At 35.3% G+C, this 25,097-nt stretch overlaps 2 protein-coding genes across 16 annotated transcripts in view; both read left to right on the plus strand.

Moving 5' to 3' along the window:
* The window catches only part of LOC137243612 (ecdysone receptor-like), a 641,164-nt gene that overhangs the window by 376,500 nt on the left and 239,567 nt on the right, over nt 1–25,097 (plus strand). The gene's annotated exons all lie outside the window — the stretch shown is intronic.
* Nucleotides 1–25,097, plus strand: part of LOC137243614 (ecdysone receptor-like) — a 223,266-nt gene that overhangs the window by 56,394 nt on the left and 141,775 nt on the right. For 3 of the 6 annotated variants that reach the window (XM_067771493.1, XM_067771495.1, XM_067771494.1), the window contains exon 1: nt 14,018–15,347. The exons of the other annotated variants lie outside the window; for them this stretch is intronic. In XM_067771493.1, coding sequence (XP_067627594.1) covers nt 14,690–15,347 — 658 coding nt within the window. In that variant the 5' untranslated portion in view covers nt 14,018–14,689. Of the gene's footprint in view, nt 1–14,017; nt 15,348–25,097 lie in introns of those variants that run through there. 6 annotated transcript variants of the gene reach the window in all.

Consider the following 25,097-nt stretch of genomic DNA (forward strand, 5'->3'; position numbering starts at 1 on the left):
GCTTTTTTATAATTTTATTATTTGTTATTTTAGTGAACTGATTGTAATTTTAGGTTTATTTTATTGGTTTGTTCTTGTGGAAGAACAGAGAATGCTAAGCACGTGTTACATGTTTGTTGGTGTTTTTTTTTTTGGAGGGGAGGGGGGGGGGGCGGGGCGAGCACTTGGACTTTGAGGTATTGGCTGCGTGTTAAGCCACCTCATTTTGCTATGAAAAAGAACGTTTTGGATTAAGAATTTTAAACTATGTATGTTATTAGAACATTTCACTAACTACATGAGAATTACAAGCGCACTCAATGGTTAATAAAACAAACGAAAGAAAAATTGTCATAGTTTAAGTCACTATGAGCTTAGTGTTACCAGAAGTTAATTCCATGACCAAACTGAAAAATCCCCTAAAATAACTACGTCCTTCTAGAAAATACTAAACGTTTTCTAGAGCCCACCCCACTAGCTGCTTCTAGACCTGAAAATTTCGATATGACATGATTTTTGACATCTTGAGGCCCTACCTTTGATGTCACACCTTTTCGGCGCGGTTGATGTTGTGCAGCTATTGTCTTCTTTCCCAGTTCATTCGCCTTTCTATTACCATCTAAGCGCATATGACCGAGGCCCTATTATTATTGTAAGCTTCTCCCGCTTCTACGCGATTAACGCCACATTGACCATCTGATTGTGAATACAAAAGTTTACGCGACTACACTTAGCGCAGTTTTCTTTCAATATCTCTTCTGCTTTAGTTACGGCATGCAATTCCGCTTGAAATGCACTTTAGTGCTCTGCCAGCGTGTACGATCTTCTTATTACCGGATCGGCAAAGTATACCATAGACCATAAGTTTGGCTAAATTGGCGTATAATTGTATCAGATCCTGCGGCATTTCCGCGCCCTTGCCTCACCCTTTCATATCTATTGGGGCTCTTAGGTCCCCACAGAACCACATGCTTATTGCCCTTTAGAATTTCGTTTTTAAAAGAGAAGGTTGAATAGTAAATCTATTAAATAATTTAAAATTTGCTACCCACAACCTTGAGCGGACACCTCTCTTGGGTGGACAAAAGTTGGCTGACGGTGAGTGTCCGTCCAAGTGAGGTTGCACTATATATGTAAACAATATTCGCCGCTTCTGTTTCCTTAACGCACTTACATATGCAGCATTTAGTATTATTAAAGTCAATAAACCTTATCGTCAAAGTTTCCTATTTACAAATACAACAGCAAATACATGCAGCGCACATCATACTCGCAACTTCCGATGTAAAAATTAAAATAAATAACTTATGAAAAAATAAATACAAAAAACATAGCGAAGGTCAACATCATTCTTAGCTGTAGCCAGTTATAGAATAGCGCGACACTAAAAGCCCTTACATATGTATGTATACGCAAAGATAACAATTTTTTAAGTACATACATATAATAATAAAAAAACATTTACATAATACATAATACATATACTTTATACAGATACTTAAGAAAGCTTAAATGTTAAACATTCTTACAAATAGTTGAAAGTATACAAGAACAAGTAAGGAAGTCTAATTTCAGGTGAAACCGAACATTACATACCCAGCTGCAGACTTGAAATGCTGTTGTTGTTTGTTTTGTGTGCTTAATAGTGTTACGAATGTTGGCGGCACTAAGGGATACTGGCATCTCTAGGCCGATGCTAAGCAGTGACGTGAATTCACATCAATAATTCAATCATTATGTCTATACATACGCGTGCACGCGGCGGAGAAGCAACGCACAAGCACATGCAGATATCTTATCTGGAATGCTCCTAAAGGTATGAAATTGTGATTGTGGTAGTGTCGCTCACACATACAAGCGCATGGGGTATGAGAGAAGCTATAAAAATTATACATCTGTAGTTGTAGCTGAGAAATTTATAACTAACTAGTAAGTTCTGGAATTAGAAAAGCCTAGAAATATGCAACGAGGAGGTCGGACAGTATAAAAGGGCGACAACAGTGGAGGCGAGAAGTCAGTTTCATTTAAGCTGTCAGTCAGTGTGGTTATTAAGCAAGCTAGTTGCAAAGTATAAGTGTTATTGTGAAGTACTTTAATAAAAGCCATTTTTCCATTATTCAATATTGAAGTTATTTATTCAATAGTTTAGTGATTCGAACTTTGGTAGAAGATTGCAAATAAGAGGATTTGCAGTAAATTCGTTACAATAGTGTTACAAGGCTGCGCAATAATACATATACATATGGTTCTATTCTGAACTAATTTTTCTTCGATTTATGGCTCCCGAAAAATAGACAATTGCTTAGTCATAAAAGGGGCGGTGCCACGCCGATTTTTTAAGATTTGAAGTTTTTCCTATTTATTGTTTGTTATAAATCCACTTGGGAAATGAAATACCATTTATATAAAGCTCTTTTTTGCAAAGATATAGCTTATTTTATTCGTCCACGACCCTTTTAAAAATCTTTTATATAAAAGTGTGCGTGGTCCTTAACCGATTTCGTTAATTTTTCTTCAAAGCATTCCTTATAGTAAAGGCAACCTCTCTGCCGAATTTTTTCATCAAATTCCACATTCTAGGTGTATTATTTATTTATTGGGTTTTCCAGAATGTTTTATATATAAAAAGTGGGCGAGGTTATCATCCGATTTCGCTTATTTTCAATACCAATCTATTCTCGGTCCAGATAAGCTCGTGTACCAAATTTGGAGGAGATATCTCAATATTTACTCAAGTAATCATGTTAACGGACAGACGGACGGGCATGGCTCAATCAAATTTTTTTTCGATACTGATGATTTTGATATATGGAAGTCTATATCTATCTCGATTCCTTTATACCTGTACAACCAACCGTTATCCAATCAAAGCTATAATACCCTGTGTACAAGTACAGCTGGGTATAAAAATCTACAAATTTGTAAATGCCTTAGTGACGATAGCGACCACTTACAATACATTTTTTTAGCATTATTTCTTATGCTCAAACATACAGACCAGAGTTATCCAAAAGCGCTTCGCAGAGCAACGGAGTTATTTTCTCTCTTCACCTTTGCCGCTTGGGAGCGCAGTGACTAAGTTTCATGAGGTCAAGCAGTGAACCAGTATTCGCTTATTCTTGCATCAGTGAAAATCTCATGCGCAGATTACCGTTTTACACACATACCACTATAAAAAATTTTGAATTGGTAATCGTAGCCCTGCTGGTGCTGTGCACCTCTGATTCAGTCATATTCTTTACAATATAGTTAAGTATACATACATATTTTAATGTTGATAAGTCTTATTGATTCTTTGTACACATGCATGTGCAAACAAAATTTATACTCACTGACTTATGTACATATATAAAATTTCAATGTTATTTATTTTTTTACGATTTTCCTTATTTACATTTTTGTATGCGCCGTAAGATATTGATACAATATATACCAACTTCATATTGTAGAAAAAAGAACACGACAGACAAACCCCATTAAAAATGCCTATCTTTAGAGTTGGAGGCTCAGTCGCGCCTACACAAATCTTTCTGTATCCGTAAGTACCCTGCAAAAAATGCGATTAGTCTAAGATGATTCGCAAAGGAGTATTCGACACATAAGAGGTTTGATCTCTTTGTAGGCGTTGACTGTTGCCGTTTGTTTGAGCATGCCCCATGGAGAGACTAATTGCACCAATTTATACCCGAACGGGAACTATAGAATCAAGCGCTTTTGTAGCCGTATAGGATTGAATAAAGACTATTCGCTTTTCGTATTATATGTCGCTATGTCTGCAGAACACTTTTTAAATACATCTAAGTAAAAAAATTATTTAGTCGTCAACTCATTCCAAAAGATAAGAGTCAACGATTATGGAAATTTAGGTACGTTATAAGGCTCCGCGTTTTTATGAATTAACTCGATTCAATCACCTGTAATCTTTTTTATTTTACTCATTTCTTTGCCGTTTTTTTTAATGTTAAAACGTGCTACACACACAGATTTCAAAGTGACTAATTCAAACTATAATACACTCCAGGGTAGAGAAAAGCAATCAATCGAAGACTACTCACTTTAGGGATTAAAGGCACGATTTTTTGCATGGCATGCATATCCGCTTTTATATATTCACACATATGTATGTACATGGAGCTTTGTACATTTCAATACATCTATTGACGCCTTAAAGCCCCGACACATAAGCAGTTTTTCATATAGATGAGTTTAACGCAAGCTTATGCATTATGAGTAGATTGCACGTATTTTTATGGAGAACGGTAGAATGAGCGACACTGGCGCCATCTGATATTGAAAAGTAGCCAACTCCCACATTTTGTTGCAAGCAAATCATAAGAAGAAGAATTTGATATTTGCTTTGGTTAAGGGTGTTGCACATTTTGCAAGTGAAATTATTTTTGCCACTGGTTGGTACCTTTTCTAACATTTTTCGCAACTAAAAACTGCAATATACCAAATGAATACGACACAAAATATGTTAGCAAGTATTTTTGTTGTATAGGGAGAATGTTTATACCAGTGCTTCGCGAAATTTTGTATGTGAATGGGCAAGGCGAAATTAAGTTCAATTGCCAAGTCCGAAGTTCCTACATATTTACAAACGCAACATCTTGGCGATTGTGGCGATGTTATTGGAATGCTTAAGCATGTATTAAAAGCATCTATATGAAAAAAGTCATTGTGCCGCGGCCTTTAGTAGTGATAAGCGTCTAGTTTTATGAGTGGTTTTTTATACATGCATACGTTGATCCTAGGTGGCGCGACATTGAAATATGTCAATATATATCATAAATGATTTATCTATCGTTTACATTAGGAGCTTGTGTCAATCTTACATTGGATTACTTTATTTAACGTCCATATATATATTTGTGATGTGAGTGCCTGCGATGAGCGGCACACATAAGTGAGGTGATATAATGATTCACTGTGGTAGCACGATTCAGATTGTTCGCACTTCTTGAACAAGCTGAAAGGCTTCATTAAGTCCATTAGACTCACAAAGTCAGTATTAAAAATGCATTTAATTTTGCAGAATAAGTGCTTCAAGCTATGAAAAGCACTCTGGATTTTTAACTTTTCCAGAATACGCATTTGCTCTCCTGATTTTCTACGTCAAGGGTTGCAGTGTGGGTCCATTTATGTAAATCTAAGCGCAAGGTATCTGTGACGCTATGTAATGAATATTTTACTAAATCTCTGCCTTAAAGATTACATAAATACTAACGTTTGACGATTTGACGATTGGACAAAGGTAGGCTATATGCTAATATCCGCAGTATGTATCAAATTAGGTTGAATGATGAGCTTTGCGCAGATATGAATAGAGTGCAATTTATAAAAACCTCAAAACCTCGCTGGTTAGGTCATGTTATAACGCTTTTGCGTTGCGAGCAGGCAACAATTTTCACAAAAGAACGAAATACCCCGTAAAGGCGTTGCCTGTTGTTTAGAATAGAACAACAACCCTTGCGCGGCGTATAAAAAGCGTAACACTTTAGCCAGAAAAGAAAACGCTATTAGATTAACCATTGTGGATTGACTGTAGATCAATGCATGTGTAAACGTATTCTAAGGCTTGATTGTCTTTAGTGCTGGGCTTAAATTATGCCAAAATATTGATATTTTGCGTGACTTGTTGCCCAACATCCAAAATCGCGCAGGCGATTAAGTGTCAACTAAGTAAATTCACTTTTTTTAATAATAAATTAATGCCGTATATCTCCTAAGATATTAGGGCGGAATATCTCTTCTTATTTGTGATGTGCTGCGTCTTAAAAATTTCGCACAATTGGGGGAGTTACATGATTTATGTAGGCTGACTCCGACAGTCATCCTCTAATGATTTTGTTAGAAAGGTTTTCATGGTAGAAATGGACTCGGAAAGCTTGCTAAGCCAGTGCAAAGAAATACCGCTTTTAGAAAAATTTTTTGAAATATTTTAATGTTGGTAATTCTGTGACTTTAGTCGGGAACAGCGGTTTAGTAAAGTCAGCCAGCACAGCACCTAGCTGGTTAAGGAGCTTAGACTACATTTGCGGTGGGCATGCATAAGAAGCGACTGAAATCCACAGATGCAAAGGTGTTTAAAAAAAAAACGTTACCGAGGCAGTAGGGATAGTACCGCAGTGTCATATTCATCGATTCGTGTCCGGCTACACTCTCCCAAACCTGCGGTAGTTGTTTTTGCGGTTCAAAAACAACATCCAGCAAAAAACTTTAAACCTCAGCGGGCGCTATTTTATTACAAAAATTTCAATTTATTAAAACTCCCTGCAATTCTTGAAGTAAGTTTTTCAGGTGAAAATCATTTTTTTTAGTAATATATTGATTTAGTATCTGAAACTGGTCTCCAGTCTATCATTCTCTTCCAATTTGCATCGTGCTCCTCTTGATTTTCCCTACAAATTGGTCAGACGGGACCTACATGTTTTATGTCGACTCCGAACGGCATCTGCAAGGCAGATGAGTTTTCACTGAGAGCTTTTCATGGCAGAAATACACCCGGAGCGCTTGCCAAACACTGCCGAGGGGCGACCCCGCTTAGAAAAATTTTCTTCTAATTTAAAAGCCTTATTTCTAAAATGTTAATGTTGCTTTGCCCGTGGTGCGAACCCAGGGTATACGGTGTGGTAGGCGGAGCACGCTACCATCACACCACGGTGGCCGCCATCATGAGAAATAGAAATTTTTATAATTGGCATGTTTTTTTTTACTTTATAGCGCCTATGCTATCTATTTATTGCATAACAGTAATAAACTCTGGGCAATAGCCAAGAAATTTTAATCTTCTAGTTTGTTCTATACAATTACAATAAAATGGCTCAACTTCCAACTGCTTCCCATTTATTCCCTTTGTTAAGGGCTTTAATGATGTATGAAGCATCCATGTCTTTTGATTTTATCCTTTTTATTTCCTCATATTTTCCTCACTATTAATGCAAACATTTTATTTTACAAAATTTGGATCAACTGATTAAGAAAATATTATAGAAATCGCATTTCCCTTATTTTCCGCAAATTTTATCACTAATACACAATTTTGCAATTCTATCACACCTCGAGCACGTGTTTGTCAGCTGTTTAAATAGCGATGCAAACATTATCGATTATTTTGATACTTAAGGGCGGAGCACATTGGATTCATGCTTGTGTAATACGTAGCCACACTTAACCTTAAGTATGTGACCATCGTATTTTTGAGTATATGAAAGATGCAGATAACGGTTAGTATTTATTAAAATACAAATATCTCAGATATCTGTGCAGCTTATTTGAAATCTGGTACAGGCAAGATTTACAACATATCAAATACTTACTTTGTAAAAGATTATAGATAGTTATCAGCTCTCCAAACACTGAAGTTAAACATTAAATTATTAATAAAAAGATGATAAAAAAATTTTAAGGACTACCTTTATATAAATGGACCAAAAAATAGAAGGCAATTTTTCCTTTAATACAGACATAGTCTTGTTGAATTTTGACTAAAAAACTTTAACAATAGCTCTTGTAAAAGAATTTTGGGATTTAAAACTATAACGGTGGAGCGCAATCTTTCAATTTAAGGCAAACAATGTACTTGGGATTAACTAATTGATTATTTAAAATTTAAACACGCACTCTACCTTTATAATTTAAATCCCAAAAATTTTTACAAGAGCTATTGTTAAAGTTTTTTAGTCAAAATTCAAAAAGACTATGTCTGTATTAAAGGAAAAATTTCCTTCTATTTTTTGGTCCATTTATATAAAGGTAGTTCTTAAACTTTTTTTATCATCTTTTTATTTTCAATTTTTTCGTACGGCCTACAAAAAGGTAATTGCAACTTTGATTAGTAATTTAAGTAATTCCTAAGTGAAAATTCTTATCTTTATTTATTTGTTCAAAATAGCAAGATTTAATAGAATTAGTGGAATTTCACTGACAACACTGGTGAAACCAACAGAATTCCACCTCGCATCATAACAAGAGAATTCCACCTCGTTCGTCAGCTACTTAGTTTGCACAGCTGAAAATCGTGGTGAAATACGCATACGCCTGAAAGTCTAAAAGGAGGCTAGCCATGAAGGTATGGCCTAATCTTCTAAATAGTTCGACTTGTGCGTTACGTAGCTTAAATTTTTTGATCAAACATTGCACTGTCACCGAGTTTTAAACTATATTTCAGGTTTCAAGTCTCTAGATATCCAGGAAGTTAGTTAAAAATCGATTACAAGATTCCCAATTTAAAACTATTTTTCTCAATATCTCTATTCATACGCCACCTAGCGGATTTTTTTTTGATTAAATATTGCATTGTCACCGGGTTCTGACTTACGGCCCAAGTTTCATGTTCTAGCTCATCGGGAAGTTACTCGAAAATCGATCGCAAGATTCCCCCCATTTTTAAAGGATTTGCAGTTATCTTGACTAGCGCACCACCTAGCGAAATTTGTTTTCTATAAATTCTATTGTCACCAGGACACTAACTAAGTGCCAAGTGTCAATTCTCTAGGTAACCGGCAAGTTAGTAAAAAATGGATTGAAAGATTCCCAAATTAAAATTTGTTTTCTTACTATCTCGATCCTCGTGCCACCCAGCAATTTTTTTTTGATCAAATGTTGCATTGTCACCGGGTTCTGACCCACGGCCCAAGCTTCAAGTCCCTAGCTCACCGGCAAGTTATTAAAAAATCGATCGCAAGATTCCCCACGTTTTTCAGGGATTTGTAGTTATCTCAATTAGCACGCCACCTAGCGGAACTTTGTTTTCTATAAATTGTATTGTCAATGGGTCTCGAACTATGTGCTAAGTTACAAGTCTCCAGGTAACCGGGAAGTTAGTTAAAAATGGATTGAAAGATTCCCAAATTAAAATTTATTTTCCTAATATCTCGATCCATGCGCCACCTAGCGAATTTTTTTTGATAAAATATTGCATTGTCACCGGGTTCTGACTTTCGGCTCAAGTTTCATATCTCCATCTCACCGGGAAGTAACTCAAAAATCGATTGTAAGATTCCCCTAGTTTTTCAAAGATTTATAGTTATCTACTTAGCGCGCCACCTAGCGGAATTTTGTTTTCTGTAAATTGTATTGTCACCGGGTCTCGAAACATGTGCTAAGCTACAAGTCTCTAGGTAACCGGGAAGTTGGTTAAAAATGGATTGAAAGATTCCCAAATTAAAATAAATTTTCCTAATTTTCCGTGGGTCAAAAATTAGTACAAATTAGGGACAAACATGAAAGCGACTTAATATAAAGGTAAAAAAATTTGATTGGTTATAAAATACTTAACCACTCATCAAAATGATTGAAAGCGTCTAAGCGCAAAAAAAAAATAAAAACTAAGCGAAATGAACTTCTAAACCACAAAAACTAGTATTACTCGTATTTTGTATAAAAATATACATAAATTAAAATATGCTTTTTTGTATCGTTTAAAAGTTCAACGTCTTCACATACAATTGTCGAGTGCAATGCAGCACTTGCAATTTAATTCTAATTAATGCGTCAGCGTCAGGTTAACCTTGAACGCTTTTGAAAACGCATAGCCGAAAACTCGTATATTCACATGCACGCACACACACGCGCATCACACAATCATATGATATTATTATCTTTACAAAAAAAAAATGCAACTGGCAAATACTTTTTGCAGGTCTACTTTGTATGCGAAATAGTCGAATTGTGAAATTTATAAAGCCGAATGTTGAAAAATTTACGAGGAATCGTGTGCATACGAATTTATATATATATGTTTATATGTATGCATGCTTTTTCGACTAAATTCGCTTGACAGCGAGTGAGTGACACTTAATTGCAATAATAACAAGTAAGGAAGTCTAAGTTCGGGTGAAACCAAACATTACATACCCAGCTGTACACTTGAAATGCTGTTGTCTGTTTTGTGTGCTTAATAGTGTTGCAATGCTGCGCAATAATACATATACATATGGTTCTCTTCTGAACAAATTTTTCGTCGATTTTGGCTCCCGAAACAGAAAATTGCTTAGTCATAAAAGGGGTGATGCCACGCCCATTTTTTAAAATTTGAAGTTTTTCCTATTTATTGTTATAAATCCACTTGGGAAATGAAATACCTTTGATATAAAGGTCTTTTTTGCAAATATATAGATGCTTATTTTATTCGTCCACTACCCTTTTAAAAAAAATTGGGCGTGGTCCTCAACCGATTTCGTTAATTTTTCTTCAAAGCATTCCTTATAGTAAAGGCAACCTCTCTGTCGAATTTTGTTACGATAGGTTTAACGATTTTTGAAATAGGTCTAATAATATTTGTAAAATTGATTATATCACAAGTGGGCGGTGCCACGCCCATTTAAATAATTTTTTCAAATTTTTATCAAGAATCTCAATATCAGTCCACACGTCAAATTTCAACATTCTAGGTGTATTATTTACTAATAATCAGGCTTTTTGTGTTTTCCAAAATGTTATATGTATAAAACGTGGGCGTGGTTATCATCCGATTTCGCTCATTTTCAATACCAATCTATTCTGGGTCCAGATAAGCTCGTGTACCAAATTTGGTGAAGATATCACAATATTTACTCAAGTTATCGTGTTAATGGACGGCCGGACGGACATGGCTCAATCAAATTTTTTTTCGATACTGATGATTTTGATATATGGAAGTCTATATCTATCTCGATTCCTTTATACCTGTACAACCAACCGTTATATAGTCAAAGTTATAATACCCTGTGTACATGTACAGCTGGGTATAAAAAAAATTATCTCTTTGCCGAATGGTCAACGCAGTTAAACAACTTTCAGGCAGCGATACGGCGCAGTGTTGATTTTTTTCATTGATTTTTCTCTCCGAACATTATACGGTTTTTCTAAATTTTTTTTAACATTTTTAGCGAGCAAATTTTATTGTTCTCAAGCGCTCTTTTTTAAATTTTTTTTTTTTTCGAAATACAATTTGCGTATTTTCGCAAATTTCACGACTATTGTAGTCTTAACAAACTGACGCAAGGTTAGTTTTAAGAACATTTTTCTATTTTGCTTTCTTAACAAGTTGATTGAACTTTCACGGGCATATTTTTGTATTTTTTTGGATTATTGACGTATGCGGTAAAAAATGCTAGGAAGTCGTAAAAATACTTAATTTGACAGTTTAATAATTTAGTGATCTAAAACCAGTAGACTTGCATGTACCTAATTATTCTCTCTCTCAAATTTTGCCATACAGAGCAGTTTTCACCCTGCATGTAAACACCGCCTTAATTTTATTAGCCCTTCACTGCAGCTTGTCAACAACATACACGACCTTATGTTACAGGAAGCTTCAACAATTTCAATAAGTAAAATTTAAATCGCTCTTGATAACACTGAAAGAAAAAGACTGGTAAAATCAACCGAAATACAGGTCAATTCAACCGAATTTTCTGTCAATTTTTATCCATCGCAACAAGATGTTGAATCAACTGCGCACAAATCGTTGATTCGTAACTGACCGTTTTAGTAGTCAAATGAACAAAAAAAGTTGTTGCGACAGCTTTGTACGACGAAAGTACCCATGTAGCGGCATTTGCAAGGCAGATGAGTTTTCACTGATATCTTTTCATGGCAGAAATACACTCGGAGTGCGTGCCGAACAGTGCCGAGAGGCGACCACGCTTAGGAAAATTTTCTTCTAATTGAAAAACCTTATTTCTAAAATTTTTATGTTGCTTTGCCCGTGGTGTGAACTCAGGGTCTTCGGTGTGGTAGGCGAAGCACGCTACCATCACACCACGGCGGCCGCCATATACATACGTAAATATGTGCATACATATAGTACATAGCATACATAAGTACAAAGTAGAGAGCGCAGTGAGCGTAAAATTCTCTTCGAAATTTGCTCATGTATTGACTGTTGATCGCTGTTGAAATTACAAGTGAGATCAGTTGTGTTAACAAAAAAATCAGTTAGATTGATTAGGAATCTGTCAATTTTACAGAATTTTGTTAACTTAAGAGCGACAATTTCTCTTCTGTTGAAACGACAAAACTAATTTGTTCGCTTGACAAAGAAATCGGTCGAATTAACCATAGTTCGATCAATTTCACCGAAACTCCGTTAAGTCAAGAACAACAGAGCCGATTTGTAGCACCATTTCTTTCAGTGAAGATAATACATATCTAATCAGCAGTCAAATTTCCTGTTATAACTAAATTATTTCCGTAAAACTCGTGAGTTATTAAATTTTAAATTAAATAAACAAACAAAATCGTGCGCTGGTGATAAACAAATACGAGTTGCTAGATATATACTGCCGCCTAAAAGCCTTGTACTTGGCCTACTTTTAAATTTATTTTTTAAATATTATTCTTCTTAATTTATGCGCATGTTAAAAAACACACACATCTGCCCAAACTAACTGAACGCTTAGCGGTAAACAGTTGCTTGAACTTGTTGCCCCATTGTTGAAGATGTTGACGAACTAAACAGAGACTTGACTTCCCGTTATCAAGGCGAAGGTTTTCGGCGAATGAAATGAATGAAAAATGGGCAACCAAATGCATAGAAGAAATAAATTTAAAAGCAATTTAACTCATTAGCATATGCTTTGATGGCATTTATTTAAAAGTCATTAAAAGTAGCGGACTGTTGGACGCTGGGCTGCATTTGAATGTAATCCAAAAATCTATAATGAAACTTCCTTTATGGCCGTTTTCAACACTATGGACATATTCAGTCTTTGTTAAGCGGCCAGTTCAACCTAAGGCCGTTTTTACCATCTATGCTTAAGTCTGAATGTAACTGGAGCATAGCAAACCATTTAAAGCCCCGTCACATAAGATTTTCGTATGCAGCATCATGCGCTAACAGATGAGTAGATTACATGTATATGCATGAAGAGCGACAAATAGCGCATTATTACCAGCGCCATCTGACATTAAAAAGGACAAATTTTGTTGCAAGAAAAGCATAAGGAGAAGAATTTGACATGTCTTTTTGGCTATGAGTGCTTTCAGACTTTGCAAGTTCAAGCGCTGGTACTTTTCGAACAATTTTCAATAATTATAAACTGCATTTTTACAAATGAATAGCGGACAAAATATTTTAGCAAGTATTTTTCTTGTATACCTAGTGAGAATGTTTATAACAGTGCTTTTTTTTTGTGAATGTGCAAGCCGAAATAACTTTCAACTGCTAAGTCTGAAGTGCTGTTTATATTTACAAGGCAACATCTTGCGCGATTGTGATGATGTTCGCTTTTGCTTCAAAACTCGTTAACATTAGAAATTTTATTGTGACGCAGCCATTGGATAGCTTCATTTTCAGCAACACAGGGTAATTAGCCGGCAGTTAAATCAATATTGCCCACGATTGTGAATATTTTGTAGAACAAAACGCAAAAATCCATTGTGAATACATGAAAACCATGGTTCAACTATACATGGTTGGCTCATCTGTAAAGCAATAAAATATGTCTGTTAAAATTGTCAAAATCTGTGTATTGGTGTTGGTGCGAATGGTATGGAATGGAAACATAAAACTTAGCAGTTTTTGTATGTGTAAGTAAAATGTTGCCAATGTGTTGGTTTCATTTTGAGTTTGCCATCTCCTTTTGACAATCCCTTCGACCATGCAATGACATAAATAAAATCAGCTGATGAGATGAGCCAACCTGTATAATTGAACCATGAATGAAAACCAGCAAATCGGCTGATTTTGTTTACATTTAACTGACAGTCGATGCTTAAGTTAGTTGCTTAGAGAAAACGATAATGTCGATAACGTTTAGATTAGTGTCAAACTGAAGATGGTGTAAGCGACGCTAAATGCAGAATTGATTCTTAAATCAGTTATAGTTCTAATTTGCATAAAAATGTTAACATTGAAGTACCAAAAGCTCAAGTAATATACAATGTTGGTAATATAACCGAGTTTTATAATATAAAGTTTAAAAATGTTCAACCAATTAAAGCGGACAAAGGAAAGAAAAAAGTATGTAAAGAAAGAAAATCGCAAATATTTTATAACTTTTGTTCTCCACCATCTTTCTTGTCTCGTTTCAGTGAAAAATCAAATGTTTTAAAAATCAGAAGCACAAACAAGTTATAAAAAAGAAAAAACAAAAATACTCACAACCGAGTGCAAAACTAAAGCACACACGCTTCATAAGCCACAGAGTTGTATTTGATTTAAAAAAAATGTGTGTTTGGGTCAAACATTTTAACTTAGTTTTAGCTTCGATGTAGCTTTTTGGATGAGAATTGAGAACGCAAAGTTAGATTTTCTTTTTCTCTCCTTCGCGTTTTGACGTTTGCACGTCTTCTTCAGGGAGTCTGATCATTTTATTAAAAAAAAGCACAATAATTAACAACAATCAAATAACGTCGAAATGCGCGAGGGAAAAGGAAAATCTAACTTTGGCTTCCCAATTCTCTGCCGAAAAACTTCACCAAAGCAAAAAAATAAAGATATATTATTTTATATTTAAAACTCGCATCATTTTAGATTTGAAAAAATGGCATAACTAAACTTAAAATAAAATTTAAAGAGCGCAAAAAAATTAACTAGCAAGTATGTATTTTGTGCACAAATTAGTGCGCCAAAAGTACAAAGATAACAGAAAATCACACAAAATCAACGCTAGGAAAAACTAAAGCTTCAAACAAATAACAAACAGTAAAAAATAAAGTGCAATAAAATTTTGCAGCTTAATCGATCAACTTGATCTTAAAAAAAAAAAAAAACACTGACCACATGCCAATAACAATGATGAAACGACGTTGGTCGAATAATGGCGGTTTTGCCTTTCGCATGCTTGAAGATTCTTCTACTGAAGTAACTTCATCATCCAATGCGCTTGGACTTGGCGCCACACTATCGCCCTCACCACTCGATTCACCCGTTTATGGCGATCAAGATCTTTGGTATGATGCCGCTTTCAATGGTCACGGTGGCAATGGTGTCATAAACGCAGCACATGGTTGCGCTGCATTGCTGCCGCCACAAACTACCATTATACCATTACCGCCACTAGGTGGCGTTAACAATATGAATGTTAATAGTAATGGTAATCATACAAATGGCACAAATTTTGGGCATATTAATGGCAATGGTGGGGGAAATGGTGCTGGTGGTGGTGGTGCAAACGGTAGTGTGATGGCACATAATCACCAGCTGAACAATGGGCATATGGGAAATTCACAAAATAATAATAATAACAATAATAATATTAATTTAAATATGAATAACAACAACAATAACACCAATATGTTACATGCAACCTTAAATCATGGATTGATGAATGGTTTGATGAGTGGTGTATTAGGTATGAATGGTGTTATACAACATAATGGACTTAACAATTTGCAGCAGCATACACCACGTAGCGATTCAGCGAATTCGATATCATCAGGTAAGTTATAAATTAAGCAAAGAAAGTCGCAAACTTGGCAAGCCACTCTTAGGGCAAATCTAAAGTTCAAAATTCTACTACAGTTTAAGATTAAATGGTTTAAATAAATGGAATTGCTACAAAAAAAGCTATTTTTAGAGGCAAACAAAAAGTATTCAACCTTTTCTCGCCCTTGTTTATTTTTCAACAAACATACATATTTCTAATGTTTACTGCACTAAAAGCAGTACGATGTACTCACAGCATGCCATCCATATGGTCACAGCTGATGCACGCACATACGATTGTTGCTTCTCGCTTCGCTCGTATAAATGCAGCGTCGTCATACGACGATAGTTCTTGTAATACCCACCCGCTGTGTTGCATAGATGAGCTGTGATTTTGAGATCGAGGTTACTTAGTAGTCAGCATGTCCGCTATTCTAATGTGCTAGTGTTGTAACAGCTGCTCTCAAATACATATGTGTATGTTACTAAACAATCACTGTAAAATGTGTTGTATCACCAAAGTCTGCACACATCGCTATGTAGCGAGCTTAATGCCCTAATGGGTGCATCATACCACAGCAGCTGTATCTTGGTCAATGCAATACTGTCTATGCCGTCGATTGGCCTTGACCCCTTGTGCACTATTTGATGCACTACTTTTGCAGCGTACGACGTACCGTAAATGTTTTCACAGTAACAATTTATTACCACGTGTATACATGTTGTTATTGTATTTACCAGCTGTTGACATATTTAAATAAACCTCTGTTATTTTTTTCATATAAATACTTGCGAATTATGTGTGTCACTTGTGTGTTGGTGGTAGCTTTTCTTCGTCACTCACAAAACTAGAACAAGGTCACGAGTACATAAAGCACCAAACAAAAATTTCACTTTACCACCACCGTCATTGCAGTTTTGTTTTACGACAAAAAGTTTTCAAGGTCGCTTCTGTCATTTTCAAGCATTTACTTACTTTTAAAGCATTCTTTTTTTATTTTTATTTCATTCTGTTTCTTTTTTGGCATTTCACCCCCAAATTTACTGACATATTTCTTTGCGTAGTATTATTGAGGTACTTGCACAATTTGTCCCTTACTTTGTTAGCCAAATTTGCTCTGAGCGTAATAATGCAGATAAAGGCTTCACAAAATTACGAAAAAAAAGCTTTAAATAATAATCCAAATTATGTTTATTTTTCACAAACTCTCAGTTCATTATTGTCATACATATTATCGTTGAAGATTATTTGTCTATTCTTCCCATTTTTTCTTACCAGTCTGAGCGCGGTTTCACCCATCCGATTTGTTCTACGAAATATTCACAATTATGGATTTAACCGTGGTTTGGGGTCACCCTGTGTTGGAGAAAACGAAAATGTGTAATGAAGCTATCCGATAAATAGCTATCCTGCATGTAAAATAACTTAACTGGAGATGGTGAAAACGGCCCTAATTGAAAAAAAAAAATGTGTTTGTTTGACACCAAGTAATATTTGAATAGAGATCTCATCTTTTAATAAGTAAAAAATAAAAAACCGCGCATCACAAAAGGGGAGAAAAAGAAAAACTCCCACAAAACTTCAAACACAAAATTATTTTTATTATTCACGAAATACAAAAGTTGACAGACTTTTTAATAATTTGGGTAATTTCTTGAGATGTGAAATCGGCTTTTTAAGAAACAAACTCTATAGCGGAAATATCGATTAAATTTGCTTTTTTCGCAACGGTTGTGTATCTTAAAACTACAGCTTATGATTTCTTGAACTTGTTCGAGAAGAGATTTCTCGCGAGCTTCTCGACATTCAATTTAATCGATTCATCGGCTGCTTTATATAGAGCTTACGATTTCTTCTGGAGCACAAGCGAAAGTGACCACAAAACCACAAGTAAGGACGGGACTACCTTTCATGAATGAGGCTGAACAATAATCTTATCCCGTTCGTAATCTCCAAATAATCGGATGTATAAGATAAGAAATATATATTGAACAGATGTACATACCTAAACGATTTTTAAGATAAATATAAAATAAAAACTGGCAAAAACCCCCTTATCTGAACGATCAGTTGTACGGGATATAACTATATATAGCTCCGATCAAAGTGATTTTTTTCAGGATAACTTCTATGATATATTAGAATATATATCACCGAGTTTCATGTTTATACTTTCTAAAATGCGGCAGGAATGACCAAAATCGTCTTATCTGAACAATCGCTTGTATGGGAGATATATGTTATAGTTGTCCGATCCTGCCGGATCCGACAAATGTCTAATATAATACAAAAATACATCCTTTTTTCAAATTTCATTGAGATATCTCAAAATTTGAGGGACTAGTTTGCGTTCAAACAGACAGACGGACGGACGGACGGACAGACGGACATGGCTATATCAACTCAGTTCGTCGCCCCGATCAATTCGGTATACTTAATGGTGAGTCTATCTTCTATATTTCTCAACGTTACAAACATCGGACCAAAGTTAATATACCATTTCATGTTCATGAAAGGTATAAAAACACCGAAATGTACAGAATACTGCCAATGCAGTGACTGAATTGAAAGTCGAGAAGCTCGCGAGGATTACGTGTATTTCGATATTCGAGAATCTCGCGAGAAGCCGTGTTCTCGATTTCTCGTTAAAAAAATAAAACATTGTGAACAAAATTATATGTATAATAAATATGTTTTGCGTTAAGTGTCATTGGAAAGCAATATAATCAACAAAAATGTCACAAGTAAAAAAAAAACCAAGTGTAAAAAACTGCCCTCGCTAGAAGTCGAGTTCTCAATTTCTCGGGTCACGAAAATATCGCTTGTGTTCGAGAAGAAATCGCATGCTCTACTTAAAACTTTAACGAAATTATTCGTTTTCTATACAGAATCTGTCATTCTTAGTACATTCATTGTTTCTTCGCACTGTGTAGTGTACTACATCAAATTCCATAAACGAATTTGAGATCGAACGATTTTATTTGACAAACGTAATTCCATTTTATGCTCTACTTAAAACTCTAACGAAATTATTCGATTTCTATACAGAATCTGTCATTCCTAGTACATTCATTGTTTCTTCGCACTGTGTAGTGTACTACATCAAATTCCATAAAAGAATTTGTGATCGAACGGTTTTATTTGACAAACGTAATTCCATTTTATGCTCTACTTAAAACTCTAACGAAATTATTCGATTTCTATACAGAATCTGTCATTCCTAGTACATTCATTGTTTCTTCGCACTGTGTAGTGTACTACATCAAATTCCATAAAAGAATTTGAGATCGAACGGTTTTATTTGACAAACGTAATTCCATTTTATGCTCTACTTAAAACTCTAACGAAATTATTCGATTTCTATACAGAATCTGTCATTCCTAGTACATTCATTGTTTCTTCGCACTGTGTAGTGTACTACATCAAATTCCATAAAAGAATTTGTGATCGAACGGTTTTATTTGACAAACGTAATTCCATTTTATGCTCTACTTAAAACTCTAACGAAATTATTCGATTTCTATACAGAATCTGTCATTCTTAGTACATTCATTGTTTCTTCGCACTTTGTAGTGTACTACATCAAATTCCATAAACGAATTTGAGATCGAACGGTTTTATTTGACAAACGTAATTCCATTTTATGCTCTACTTAAAACTCTAACGAAATTATTCGATTTCTATACAGAATCTGTCATTCCTAGTACATTCATTGTTTCTTCGCACTGTGTAGTGTACTACATCAAATTCCATAAACGAATTTGAGATCGAACGGTTTTATTTGACAAACGTAATTCCATTTTATGCTCTACTTAAAACTCTAACGAAATTATTCGATTTCTATACAGAATTTGTCATTCCTAGTACATTCATTGTTTCTTCGCACTGTGTAGTGTACTACATCAAATTCCATAAACGAATTTGAGATCGAACGGTTTTATTTGACAAACGTAATTCCATTTTATGCTCTACTTAAAACTCTAACGAAATTATTCGATTTCTATACAGAATCTGTCATTCCTAGTACATTCATTGTTTCTTCGCACTGTGTAGTGTACTACATCAAATTCCATAAACGAATTTGAGATCGAACGGTTTTATTTGACAAACGTAATTCCATTTTATGCTCTACTTAAAACTCTAACGAAATTATTCGATTTCTATACAGAATCTGTCATTCCTAGTACATTCATTGTTTCTTCGCACTGTGTAGTGTACTACATCAAATTCCATAAACGAATTTGAGATCGAACGGTTTTATTTGACAAACGTAATTCCATTTTATGCTCTACTTAAAACTCTAACGAAATTATTCGATTTCTATACAGAATCTGTCATTCCTAGTACATTCATTGTTTCTTCGCACTGTGTAGTGTACTACATCAAATTCCATAAAAGAATTTGAGAACGAACGGTTTTATTTGACAAATGTAAGTCCATTTTGGACCCAGTTGAAAATTATGCGAAAAATGATTATTGATCTAATATTTTTTCGGAGTTAGCAATATCTGGCCGAAAGTCTTAGATAAACATACAAAGAAATAAAATTGAATTAAGATTTTCAGCCTGAATGTAATTGAACTTTATGTGAGCAGAAAATAGTAGCGGTACCAGCAACGCTGCTTTAATATTGTTGACATATGTATTCTCCAATTTACCCCTACATAAATCGCTTTTCACCTTGCAAAGGTCAAGATCAAATTCTGAGTCACCCATTCACCGCTGAATTCAGGTCATCAACTGCCCTAAAAAATTTAGGCCACAGTGTCATATACTACAAATATATAATCATGTAAAGTCAAGCAAAAAATAAGAAAACGCAACAACAATGCCGCCACACACAAGGGCAAACAAAAGGAGCAATACAAAATTTCGTACATTGCACCAGTAACCTAATTCCAGTTCAATGTTAATGCAGCGAACCACCCGTGGTATATGCACGAGTACACGAATTCAGCTAACGGTTGGTATGCAAATATGAATGAAAACTTTTCTGTACGTCAACCAACGAAAACGAAGGAGCAAGCAAACGATGTTGTTGAGCACATGCACACACACACAAACATAACACAAATGCAATAATGCACAACGAAGCGCACGATTTTTGTTGTTGTTTCGTGCTATACCACACACATTTTTGATATTTTCGTGCATCTGCATACGTAGGTGCTGCTGTGCGTTAAAATGTATCGGCAACGATCGTTCCAGCGAAGATACAATGTCCGCTGTTGTGGGTTACATGCTGGAAACCGTTACAAACGGTACATGCTGAAGTGATGCAATTTATTTTTGCTGACTTGTATTTTTGTGCATTTGCCAATAAAATGTTCGAAATGTCATTGGCACCTCGCTACGGCAAGCATGCCGCAAGTGTCCAACGGTAATATGTCGTTGGCAGGCTGTTCGCATGCGTTTGCCAGGTATGAAGGACATTGCACGTATAAATTTAGCTGGCGGGATATATGTAAGTGTGCAAAAAATGTGTTATGTTTTGTTTGGTTTTATTACTTTTCTTCTTATAGCTTTTCACTTTAGCTGCTTGCCATTTTGATCTCGCTTAAGTGCATGTGTGTGCAGAAAAATTTGAGAATGCAGAAGATTTCTTTGGCAGCTTTTACACTTAATTTAATTTCATTGCCCTCAATTTTTGATTCATTGTTTTCTTTGCGTTTTTATATGCATTTTTTATGCTAAACAACAACAATAACTGCATTTTATTCTTGAAAGCATGCCCAAGACGAGGGGTGACCGACCGACGACCACCAACCAAATAATTGCTGCATTTGTCGTTCTTCGCTCTACCCCTTTCTTGCGTGTACAGCATTTTTATTTTCCTTTTGTCATACGCATGCAATGACATTACCTCTGGTTTGTGACGTCGCACATTCACAATTCAAAACACCTAAGTACATATGTATGTATGCATGCACAGCAGGGTTGCATGTGCCTAATTGCATTTCGACACGTTTACGGCTTCGCTCGGGTGCATTTTGTGTTGCACATATCAGCTTTCTCGTCAGCTTTTGTATGCACGTTTTTTATGCATGCACATATTTGCCATTGTTTATATGTGGCCGCTTGCCAATTTAACGCTACATTGAGTTTTTCTGATTATGTGTGTGTGTCTTTTTTCAGCTGCATTCACTACGTGTTGCATACGCTTTGATCGTCTGGTCCTACCTCAAGAAATTTTGCATTTAATGTGCATGATGCATCCAGGCGTTTTACATTGCCGTGAAGTGATGGTGTGTGTGTTGCCGTTGCAGCTTTTATTGTTGCATTCGCTTGTTTGTGCTGTGTGACCTCGTTTGCTCAAATCACATGCAATTATAAGTGGATTTTTTTTCATTTCTTTTAATTTAAATCTTATTCTCTTTTAATCATATGCAATTTGCCTTAAGTACTGTTCCTTTTTGATGCATTTTGTATACATTTTTGCACCCTTAACTTTTTTGTTATGTATTTTTCTTTTCTTTTTCTTTCACTGTTTATCAAGCCAATGACATGCCTGAGTCACTGTTATTTTATTTTATCTTTTTGTTTTTACATCCCTTCTTGCATTCTTGCTATTTATTTTTTATTTCGTTATTACTTATGCTGTTTATTTTAAAATTTAGCTACGGTACTTCGCCGTTTTTACAATTGATAATTTAACTTACGTCGCATCAATTAATTTAAGTTATATGGGCGTCACTCACTTATGCTGTTTATTTTAAAATTTAGCTACGGTACTTCGCCGTTTTTACAATTGATAATTTAACTTACGTCGCATCAATTAATTTAAGTTATATGGGCGTCACTCACTCACATTTCGCCAAGGTTTCATAACGGCTTGCTCTTCTTGAGTAGGTATACAAAGTGGTTTTCTTGCTATTTGAGCTTTTGTTGTACTATTCATTGTGCTAAATTTGTGTCACCACTTGTTGTGCTGTCATATCAATCAGCTGTTTAAATAGTCATTGTAAAATATATCTTAAGAAGGATTGGTATACATTTTATTAATTTTTTTATTTTGCTCTTTTGAGAAGAATGAGTGTCAAGTCATTTTGAATCAATTCTTTTACCAGTTTACCTTGAAATTAAGGCAATAATATCGCATAGCACAGCATCTAAATGCGTGTTAGAGTGTAAGCAGTCTCTGGAGAGAATCGGGACAGGGAGAAGCACACATCTATATTGGGTCCCAGGGCATATGGGAATAGATGGTTATGAAAAAGCGGACGAACTAGCTAAAAAGGGCGCATCCCTTGAAGCTTGCTCCGTAGATGTCCCAATTAGATTGGGCGAGATTAAGCGAAGGCGGGAGGTGCACATGATCGACCAAGCGGGAAAGGCGTGGGTTCAAGCGCGGGGCTGTAAAGTGTCGAAGATTATGTGCAGGTCTCACAACCTTAGGCTAACACAGTTGCTCCTATCATTAAAAAGAGAGGACTGTAGACTCATGACAGGTATTCTGACTGGACACTGCCTTCTGGCGTCACATGCCTTTAAACTAGGCTTGGTCAGTGATAGCAGATGTATGAAGTGCGGGTTGTAGGAGGAAACGATCGAGCACGTTCTGTGCTCGTGCCCTGCACTTGCCAGGCTAAGACTCCAGCTATTAGGAGTGATACAGCTGTCAGATCCAGAAGCAGCAAGTGGCTCAAGTCCTAGGAAGCTTCTAGTATTTGCCAAGAGGACGGAGTTATTTTATAACATATGTCCTGGTTTTTGATAGGGTTTTTCAGTTTGGGCGTTAAAACAAACTTCTGGTAACACTACGGACTCAATCAGTCTATGTGAGGTCCTCATGGACCGGCCAGTTCAACCTACCTACCTTACCTTGAAATAACGCTCATAGTTTTGATCTCTTTTTGGAAATCAATAAATCACTCGTTTAGTTTCTTTATACTTATTTTCTAAAACAAATTTCATAGATTGATTGGGTTGTGTTTTAAAGTAGCGTAGAGCTGCATCGATGCTTCTAGCTTTGCCGAATATGACTAATAAACATTTGTCTTACTGAGGGCATTTTTCGTCGTCTCTAGTTAAATAGGATTTTGCCTCGCGTATAGCGGTGGAACCGATAATTGTGAATATTTTGTAGAATAAATCGGAAAAATCTACTGTGAACTAGCCAAAAAGCTGATTTTTGTTTACACTTTTTACTTGCACCTAACTGAGATGCGAAGTTTCAGTTAGACCACGTTTACACATGCACTTATGTAGGGTTACCAGATGCCCGAAATATGAATAGGGGACACTTCCACCAAAAAATCTAATCAAATTTTAATAGTAAAAAGTTTGACCAAGTTTAACCTTCTAAACGCAGTCGAAGACGGGCAATTGCACCCAGACAACTGCAAAAAAATTTATAAAGGTTAGGGGAATATTGTAAATAATTTAACAATTCGCAAACATGTTGTTTATTACAGATAATTATTTATACATTATTTTTTCTTACTTCTAATTTCAAGAATCTGGTGCTCTCTTTCTCTCATCACTTCCCGACATAATTCTGGGAATTGCTGATTTTTTCAAAAGTTCAGCATTCTCAGGAAGGGTTAAAATTTTGGAACACGAGACATGTAAAATCTGAAAAACTAAACTTCACTCGAAGAATTTGCCCAACATTTTCAACAGTCAAACGATTTCTTTCTTTTGTCCATTGCGAGCTCATTAAGGAGAAAATTCTTTTGCAGTTCGCATTGTGACATGGTATTGAATAGAAAAATTGAGCAATTTTGAGCAATTCCGAATATCCTTCGAGATCTTTATTAGCTGAACAAAACGCAGCCATTTTGGCGCTTGCAGAGTTTTGTGAATAAAAAAACCGTGATTATCGGCCTTGGATTCCAAAAATTTTCTCAAATTTACTATTTGATCATGTAAAAAGAATCATTGGTGGTCACTTTTTTTTCAAGCAAATAAAAGAGGCATGGTTCTACTTCACTAAATTGCAAGTTTTGATCTGTTTTGAAATTCAACCATTTGAAAACTCTGAATTCCGAAAATCCTGACGTCAAAAGTTTCAGATATTCTAATGTTTCACAATAAACTATATCGATTTTTGCCAAAAATTCGTCGCAAGCAGGGTCTTTCCATCTTTTCTTAATTGTGCCAAATTCTTCCTTACAGCTATGGAATAAAATTCGATTTTTGTCGTTCATCCACTTTTGATAGATCATCGTAAACTGAAATTATATCTAAAATGCTATCGTAAAAGCAGGGACATTTAGAGTATAAGCGGGGACGCGGGGACAAATCGTCGAAATAGGGGACAAATCCCCGAAAGTGGGGACGTCTGGCAACCATAACTTATGTATCTACAATAAATCCTCAATAGATAATTACGCGTTTACATATGGGGTATTCCATCCCATTTCGACCAATTTTGAACCCGACCCCTTTAGAATTGAAAGTTTTTCTTCTTTTTCTAGCTTACGAAAGACGTTTTTCAGAAGTTTTTCAAATTTTTTCATCCAACTCAAAAAAAGTTATGAATTTAAAAAAAACACCGTTTTTGTTTTCAAAATGCTATAACTTTTTCAAAAATTAACCGTTTGAATTTTTTTTTTTGTTTAAATATGTTTTTAAATGTACTTTTCGGAAAAAATTCAAAAAAATTTTTAAAGTTTTTTTTGTAATTTTTCAGTTTTTCGAGATTTTTCGAATTTCGCCCGTTTTTTTCTTTTTTTTCTCATAAAAAACTTCAATCAATTCTGCAATCATCCCCACTAATCCCGGAGTGGGCCGAGAACTTTTTTTATTTAATTGAAAAAA

The sequence above is a fragment of the Eurosta solidaginis genome, chromosome 3, assembly GCF_040869045.1.
Source record: "Eurosta solidaginis isolate ZX-2024a chromosome 3, ASM4086904v1, whole genome shotgun sequence".
In the NCBI taxonomy this organism is placed as follows: domain Eukaryota; kingdom Metazoa; phylum Arthropoda; class Insecta; order Diptera; family Tephritidae; genus Eurosta; species Eurosta solidaginis.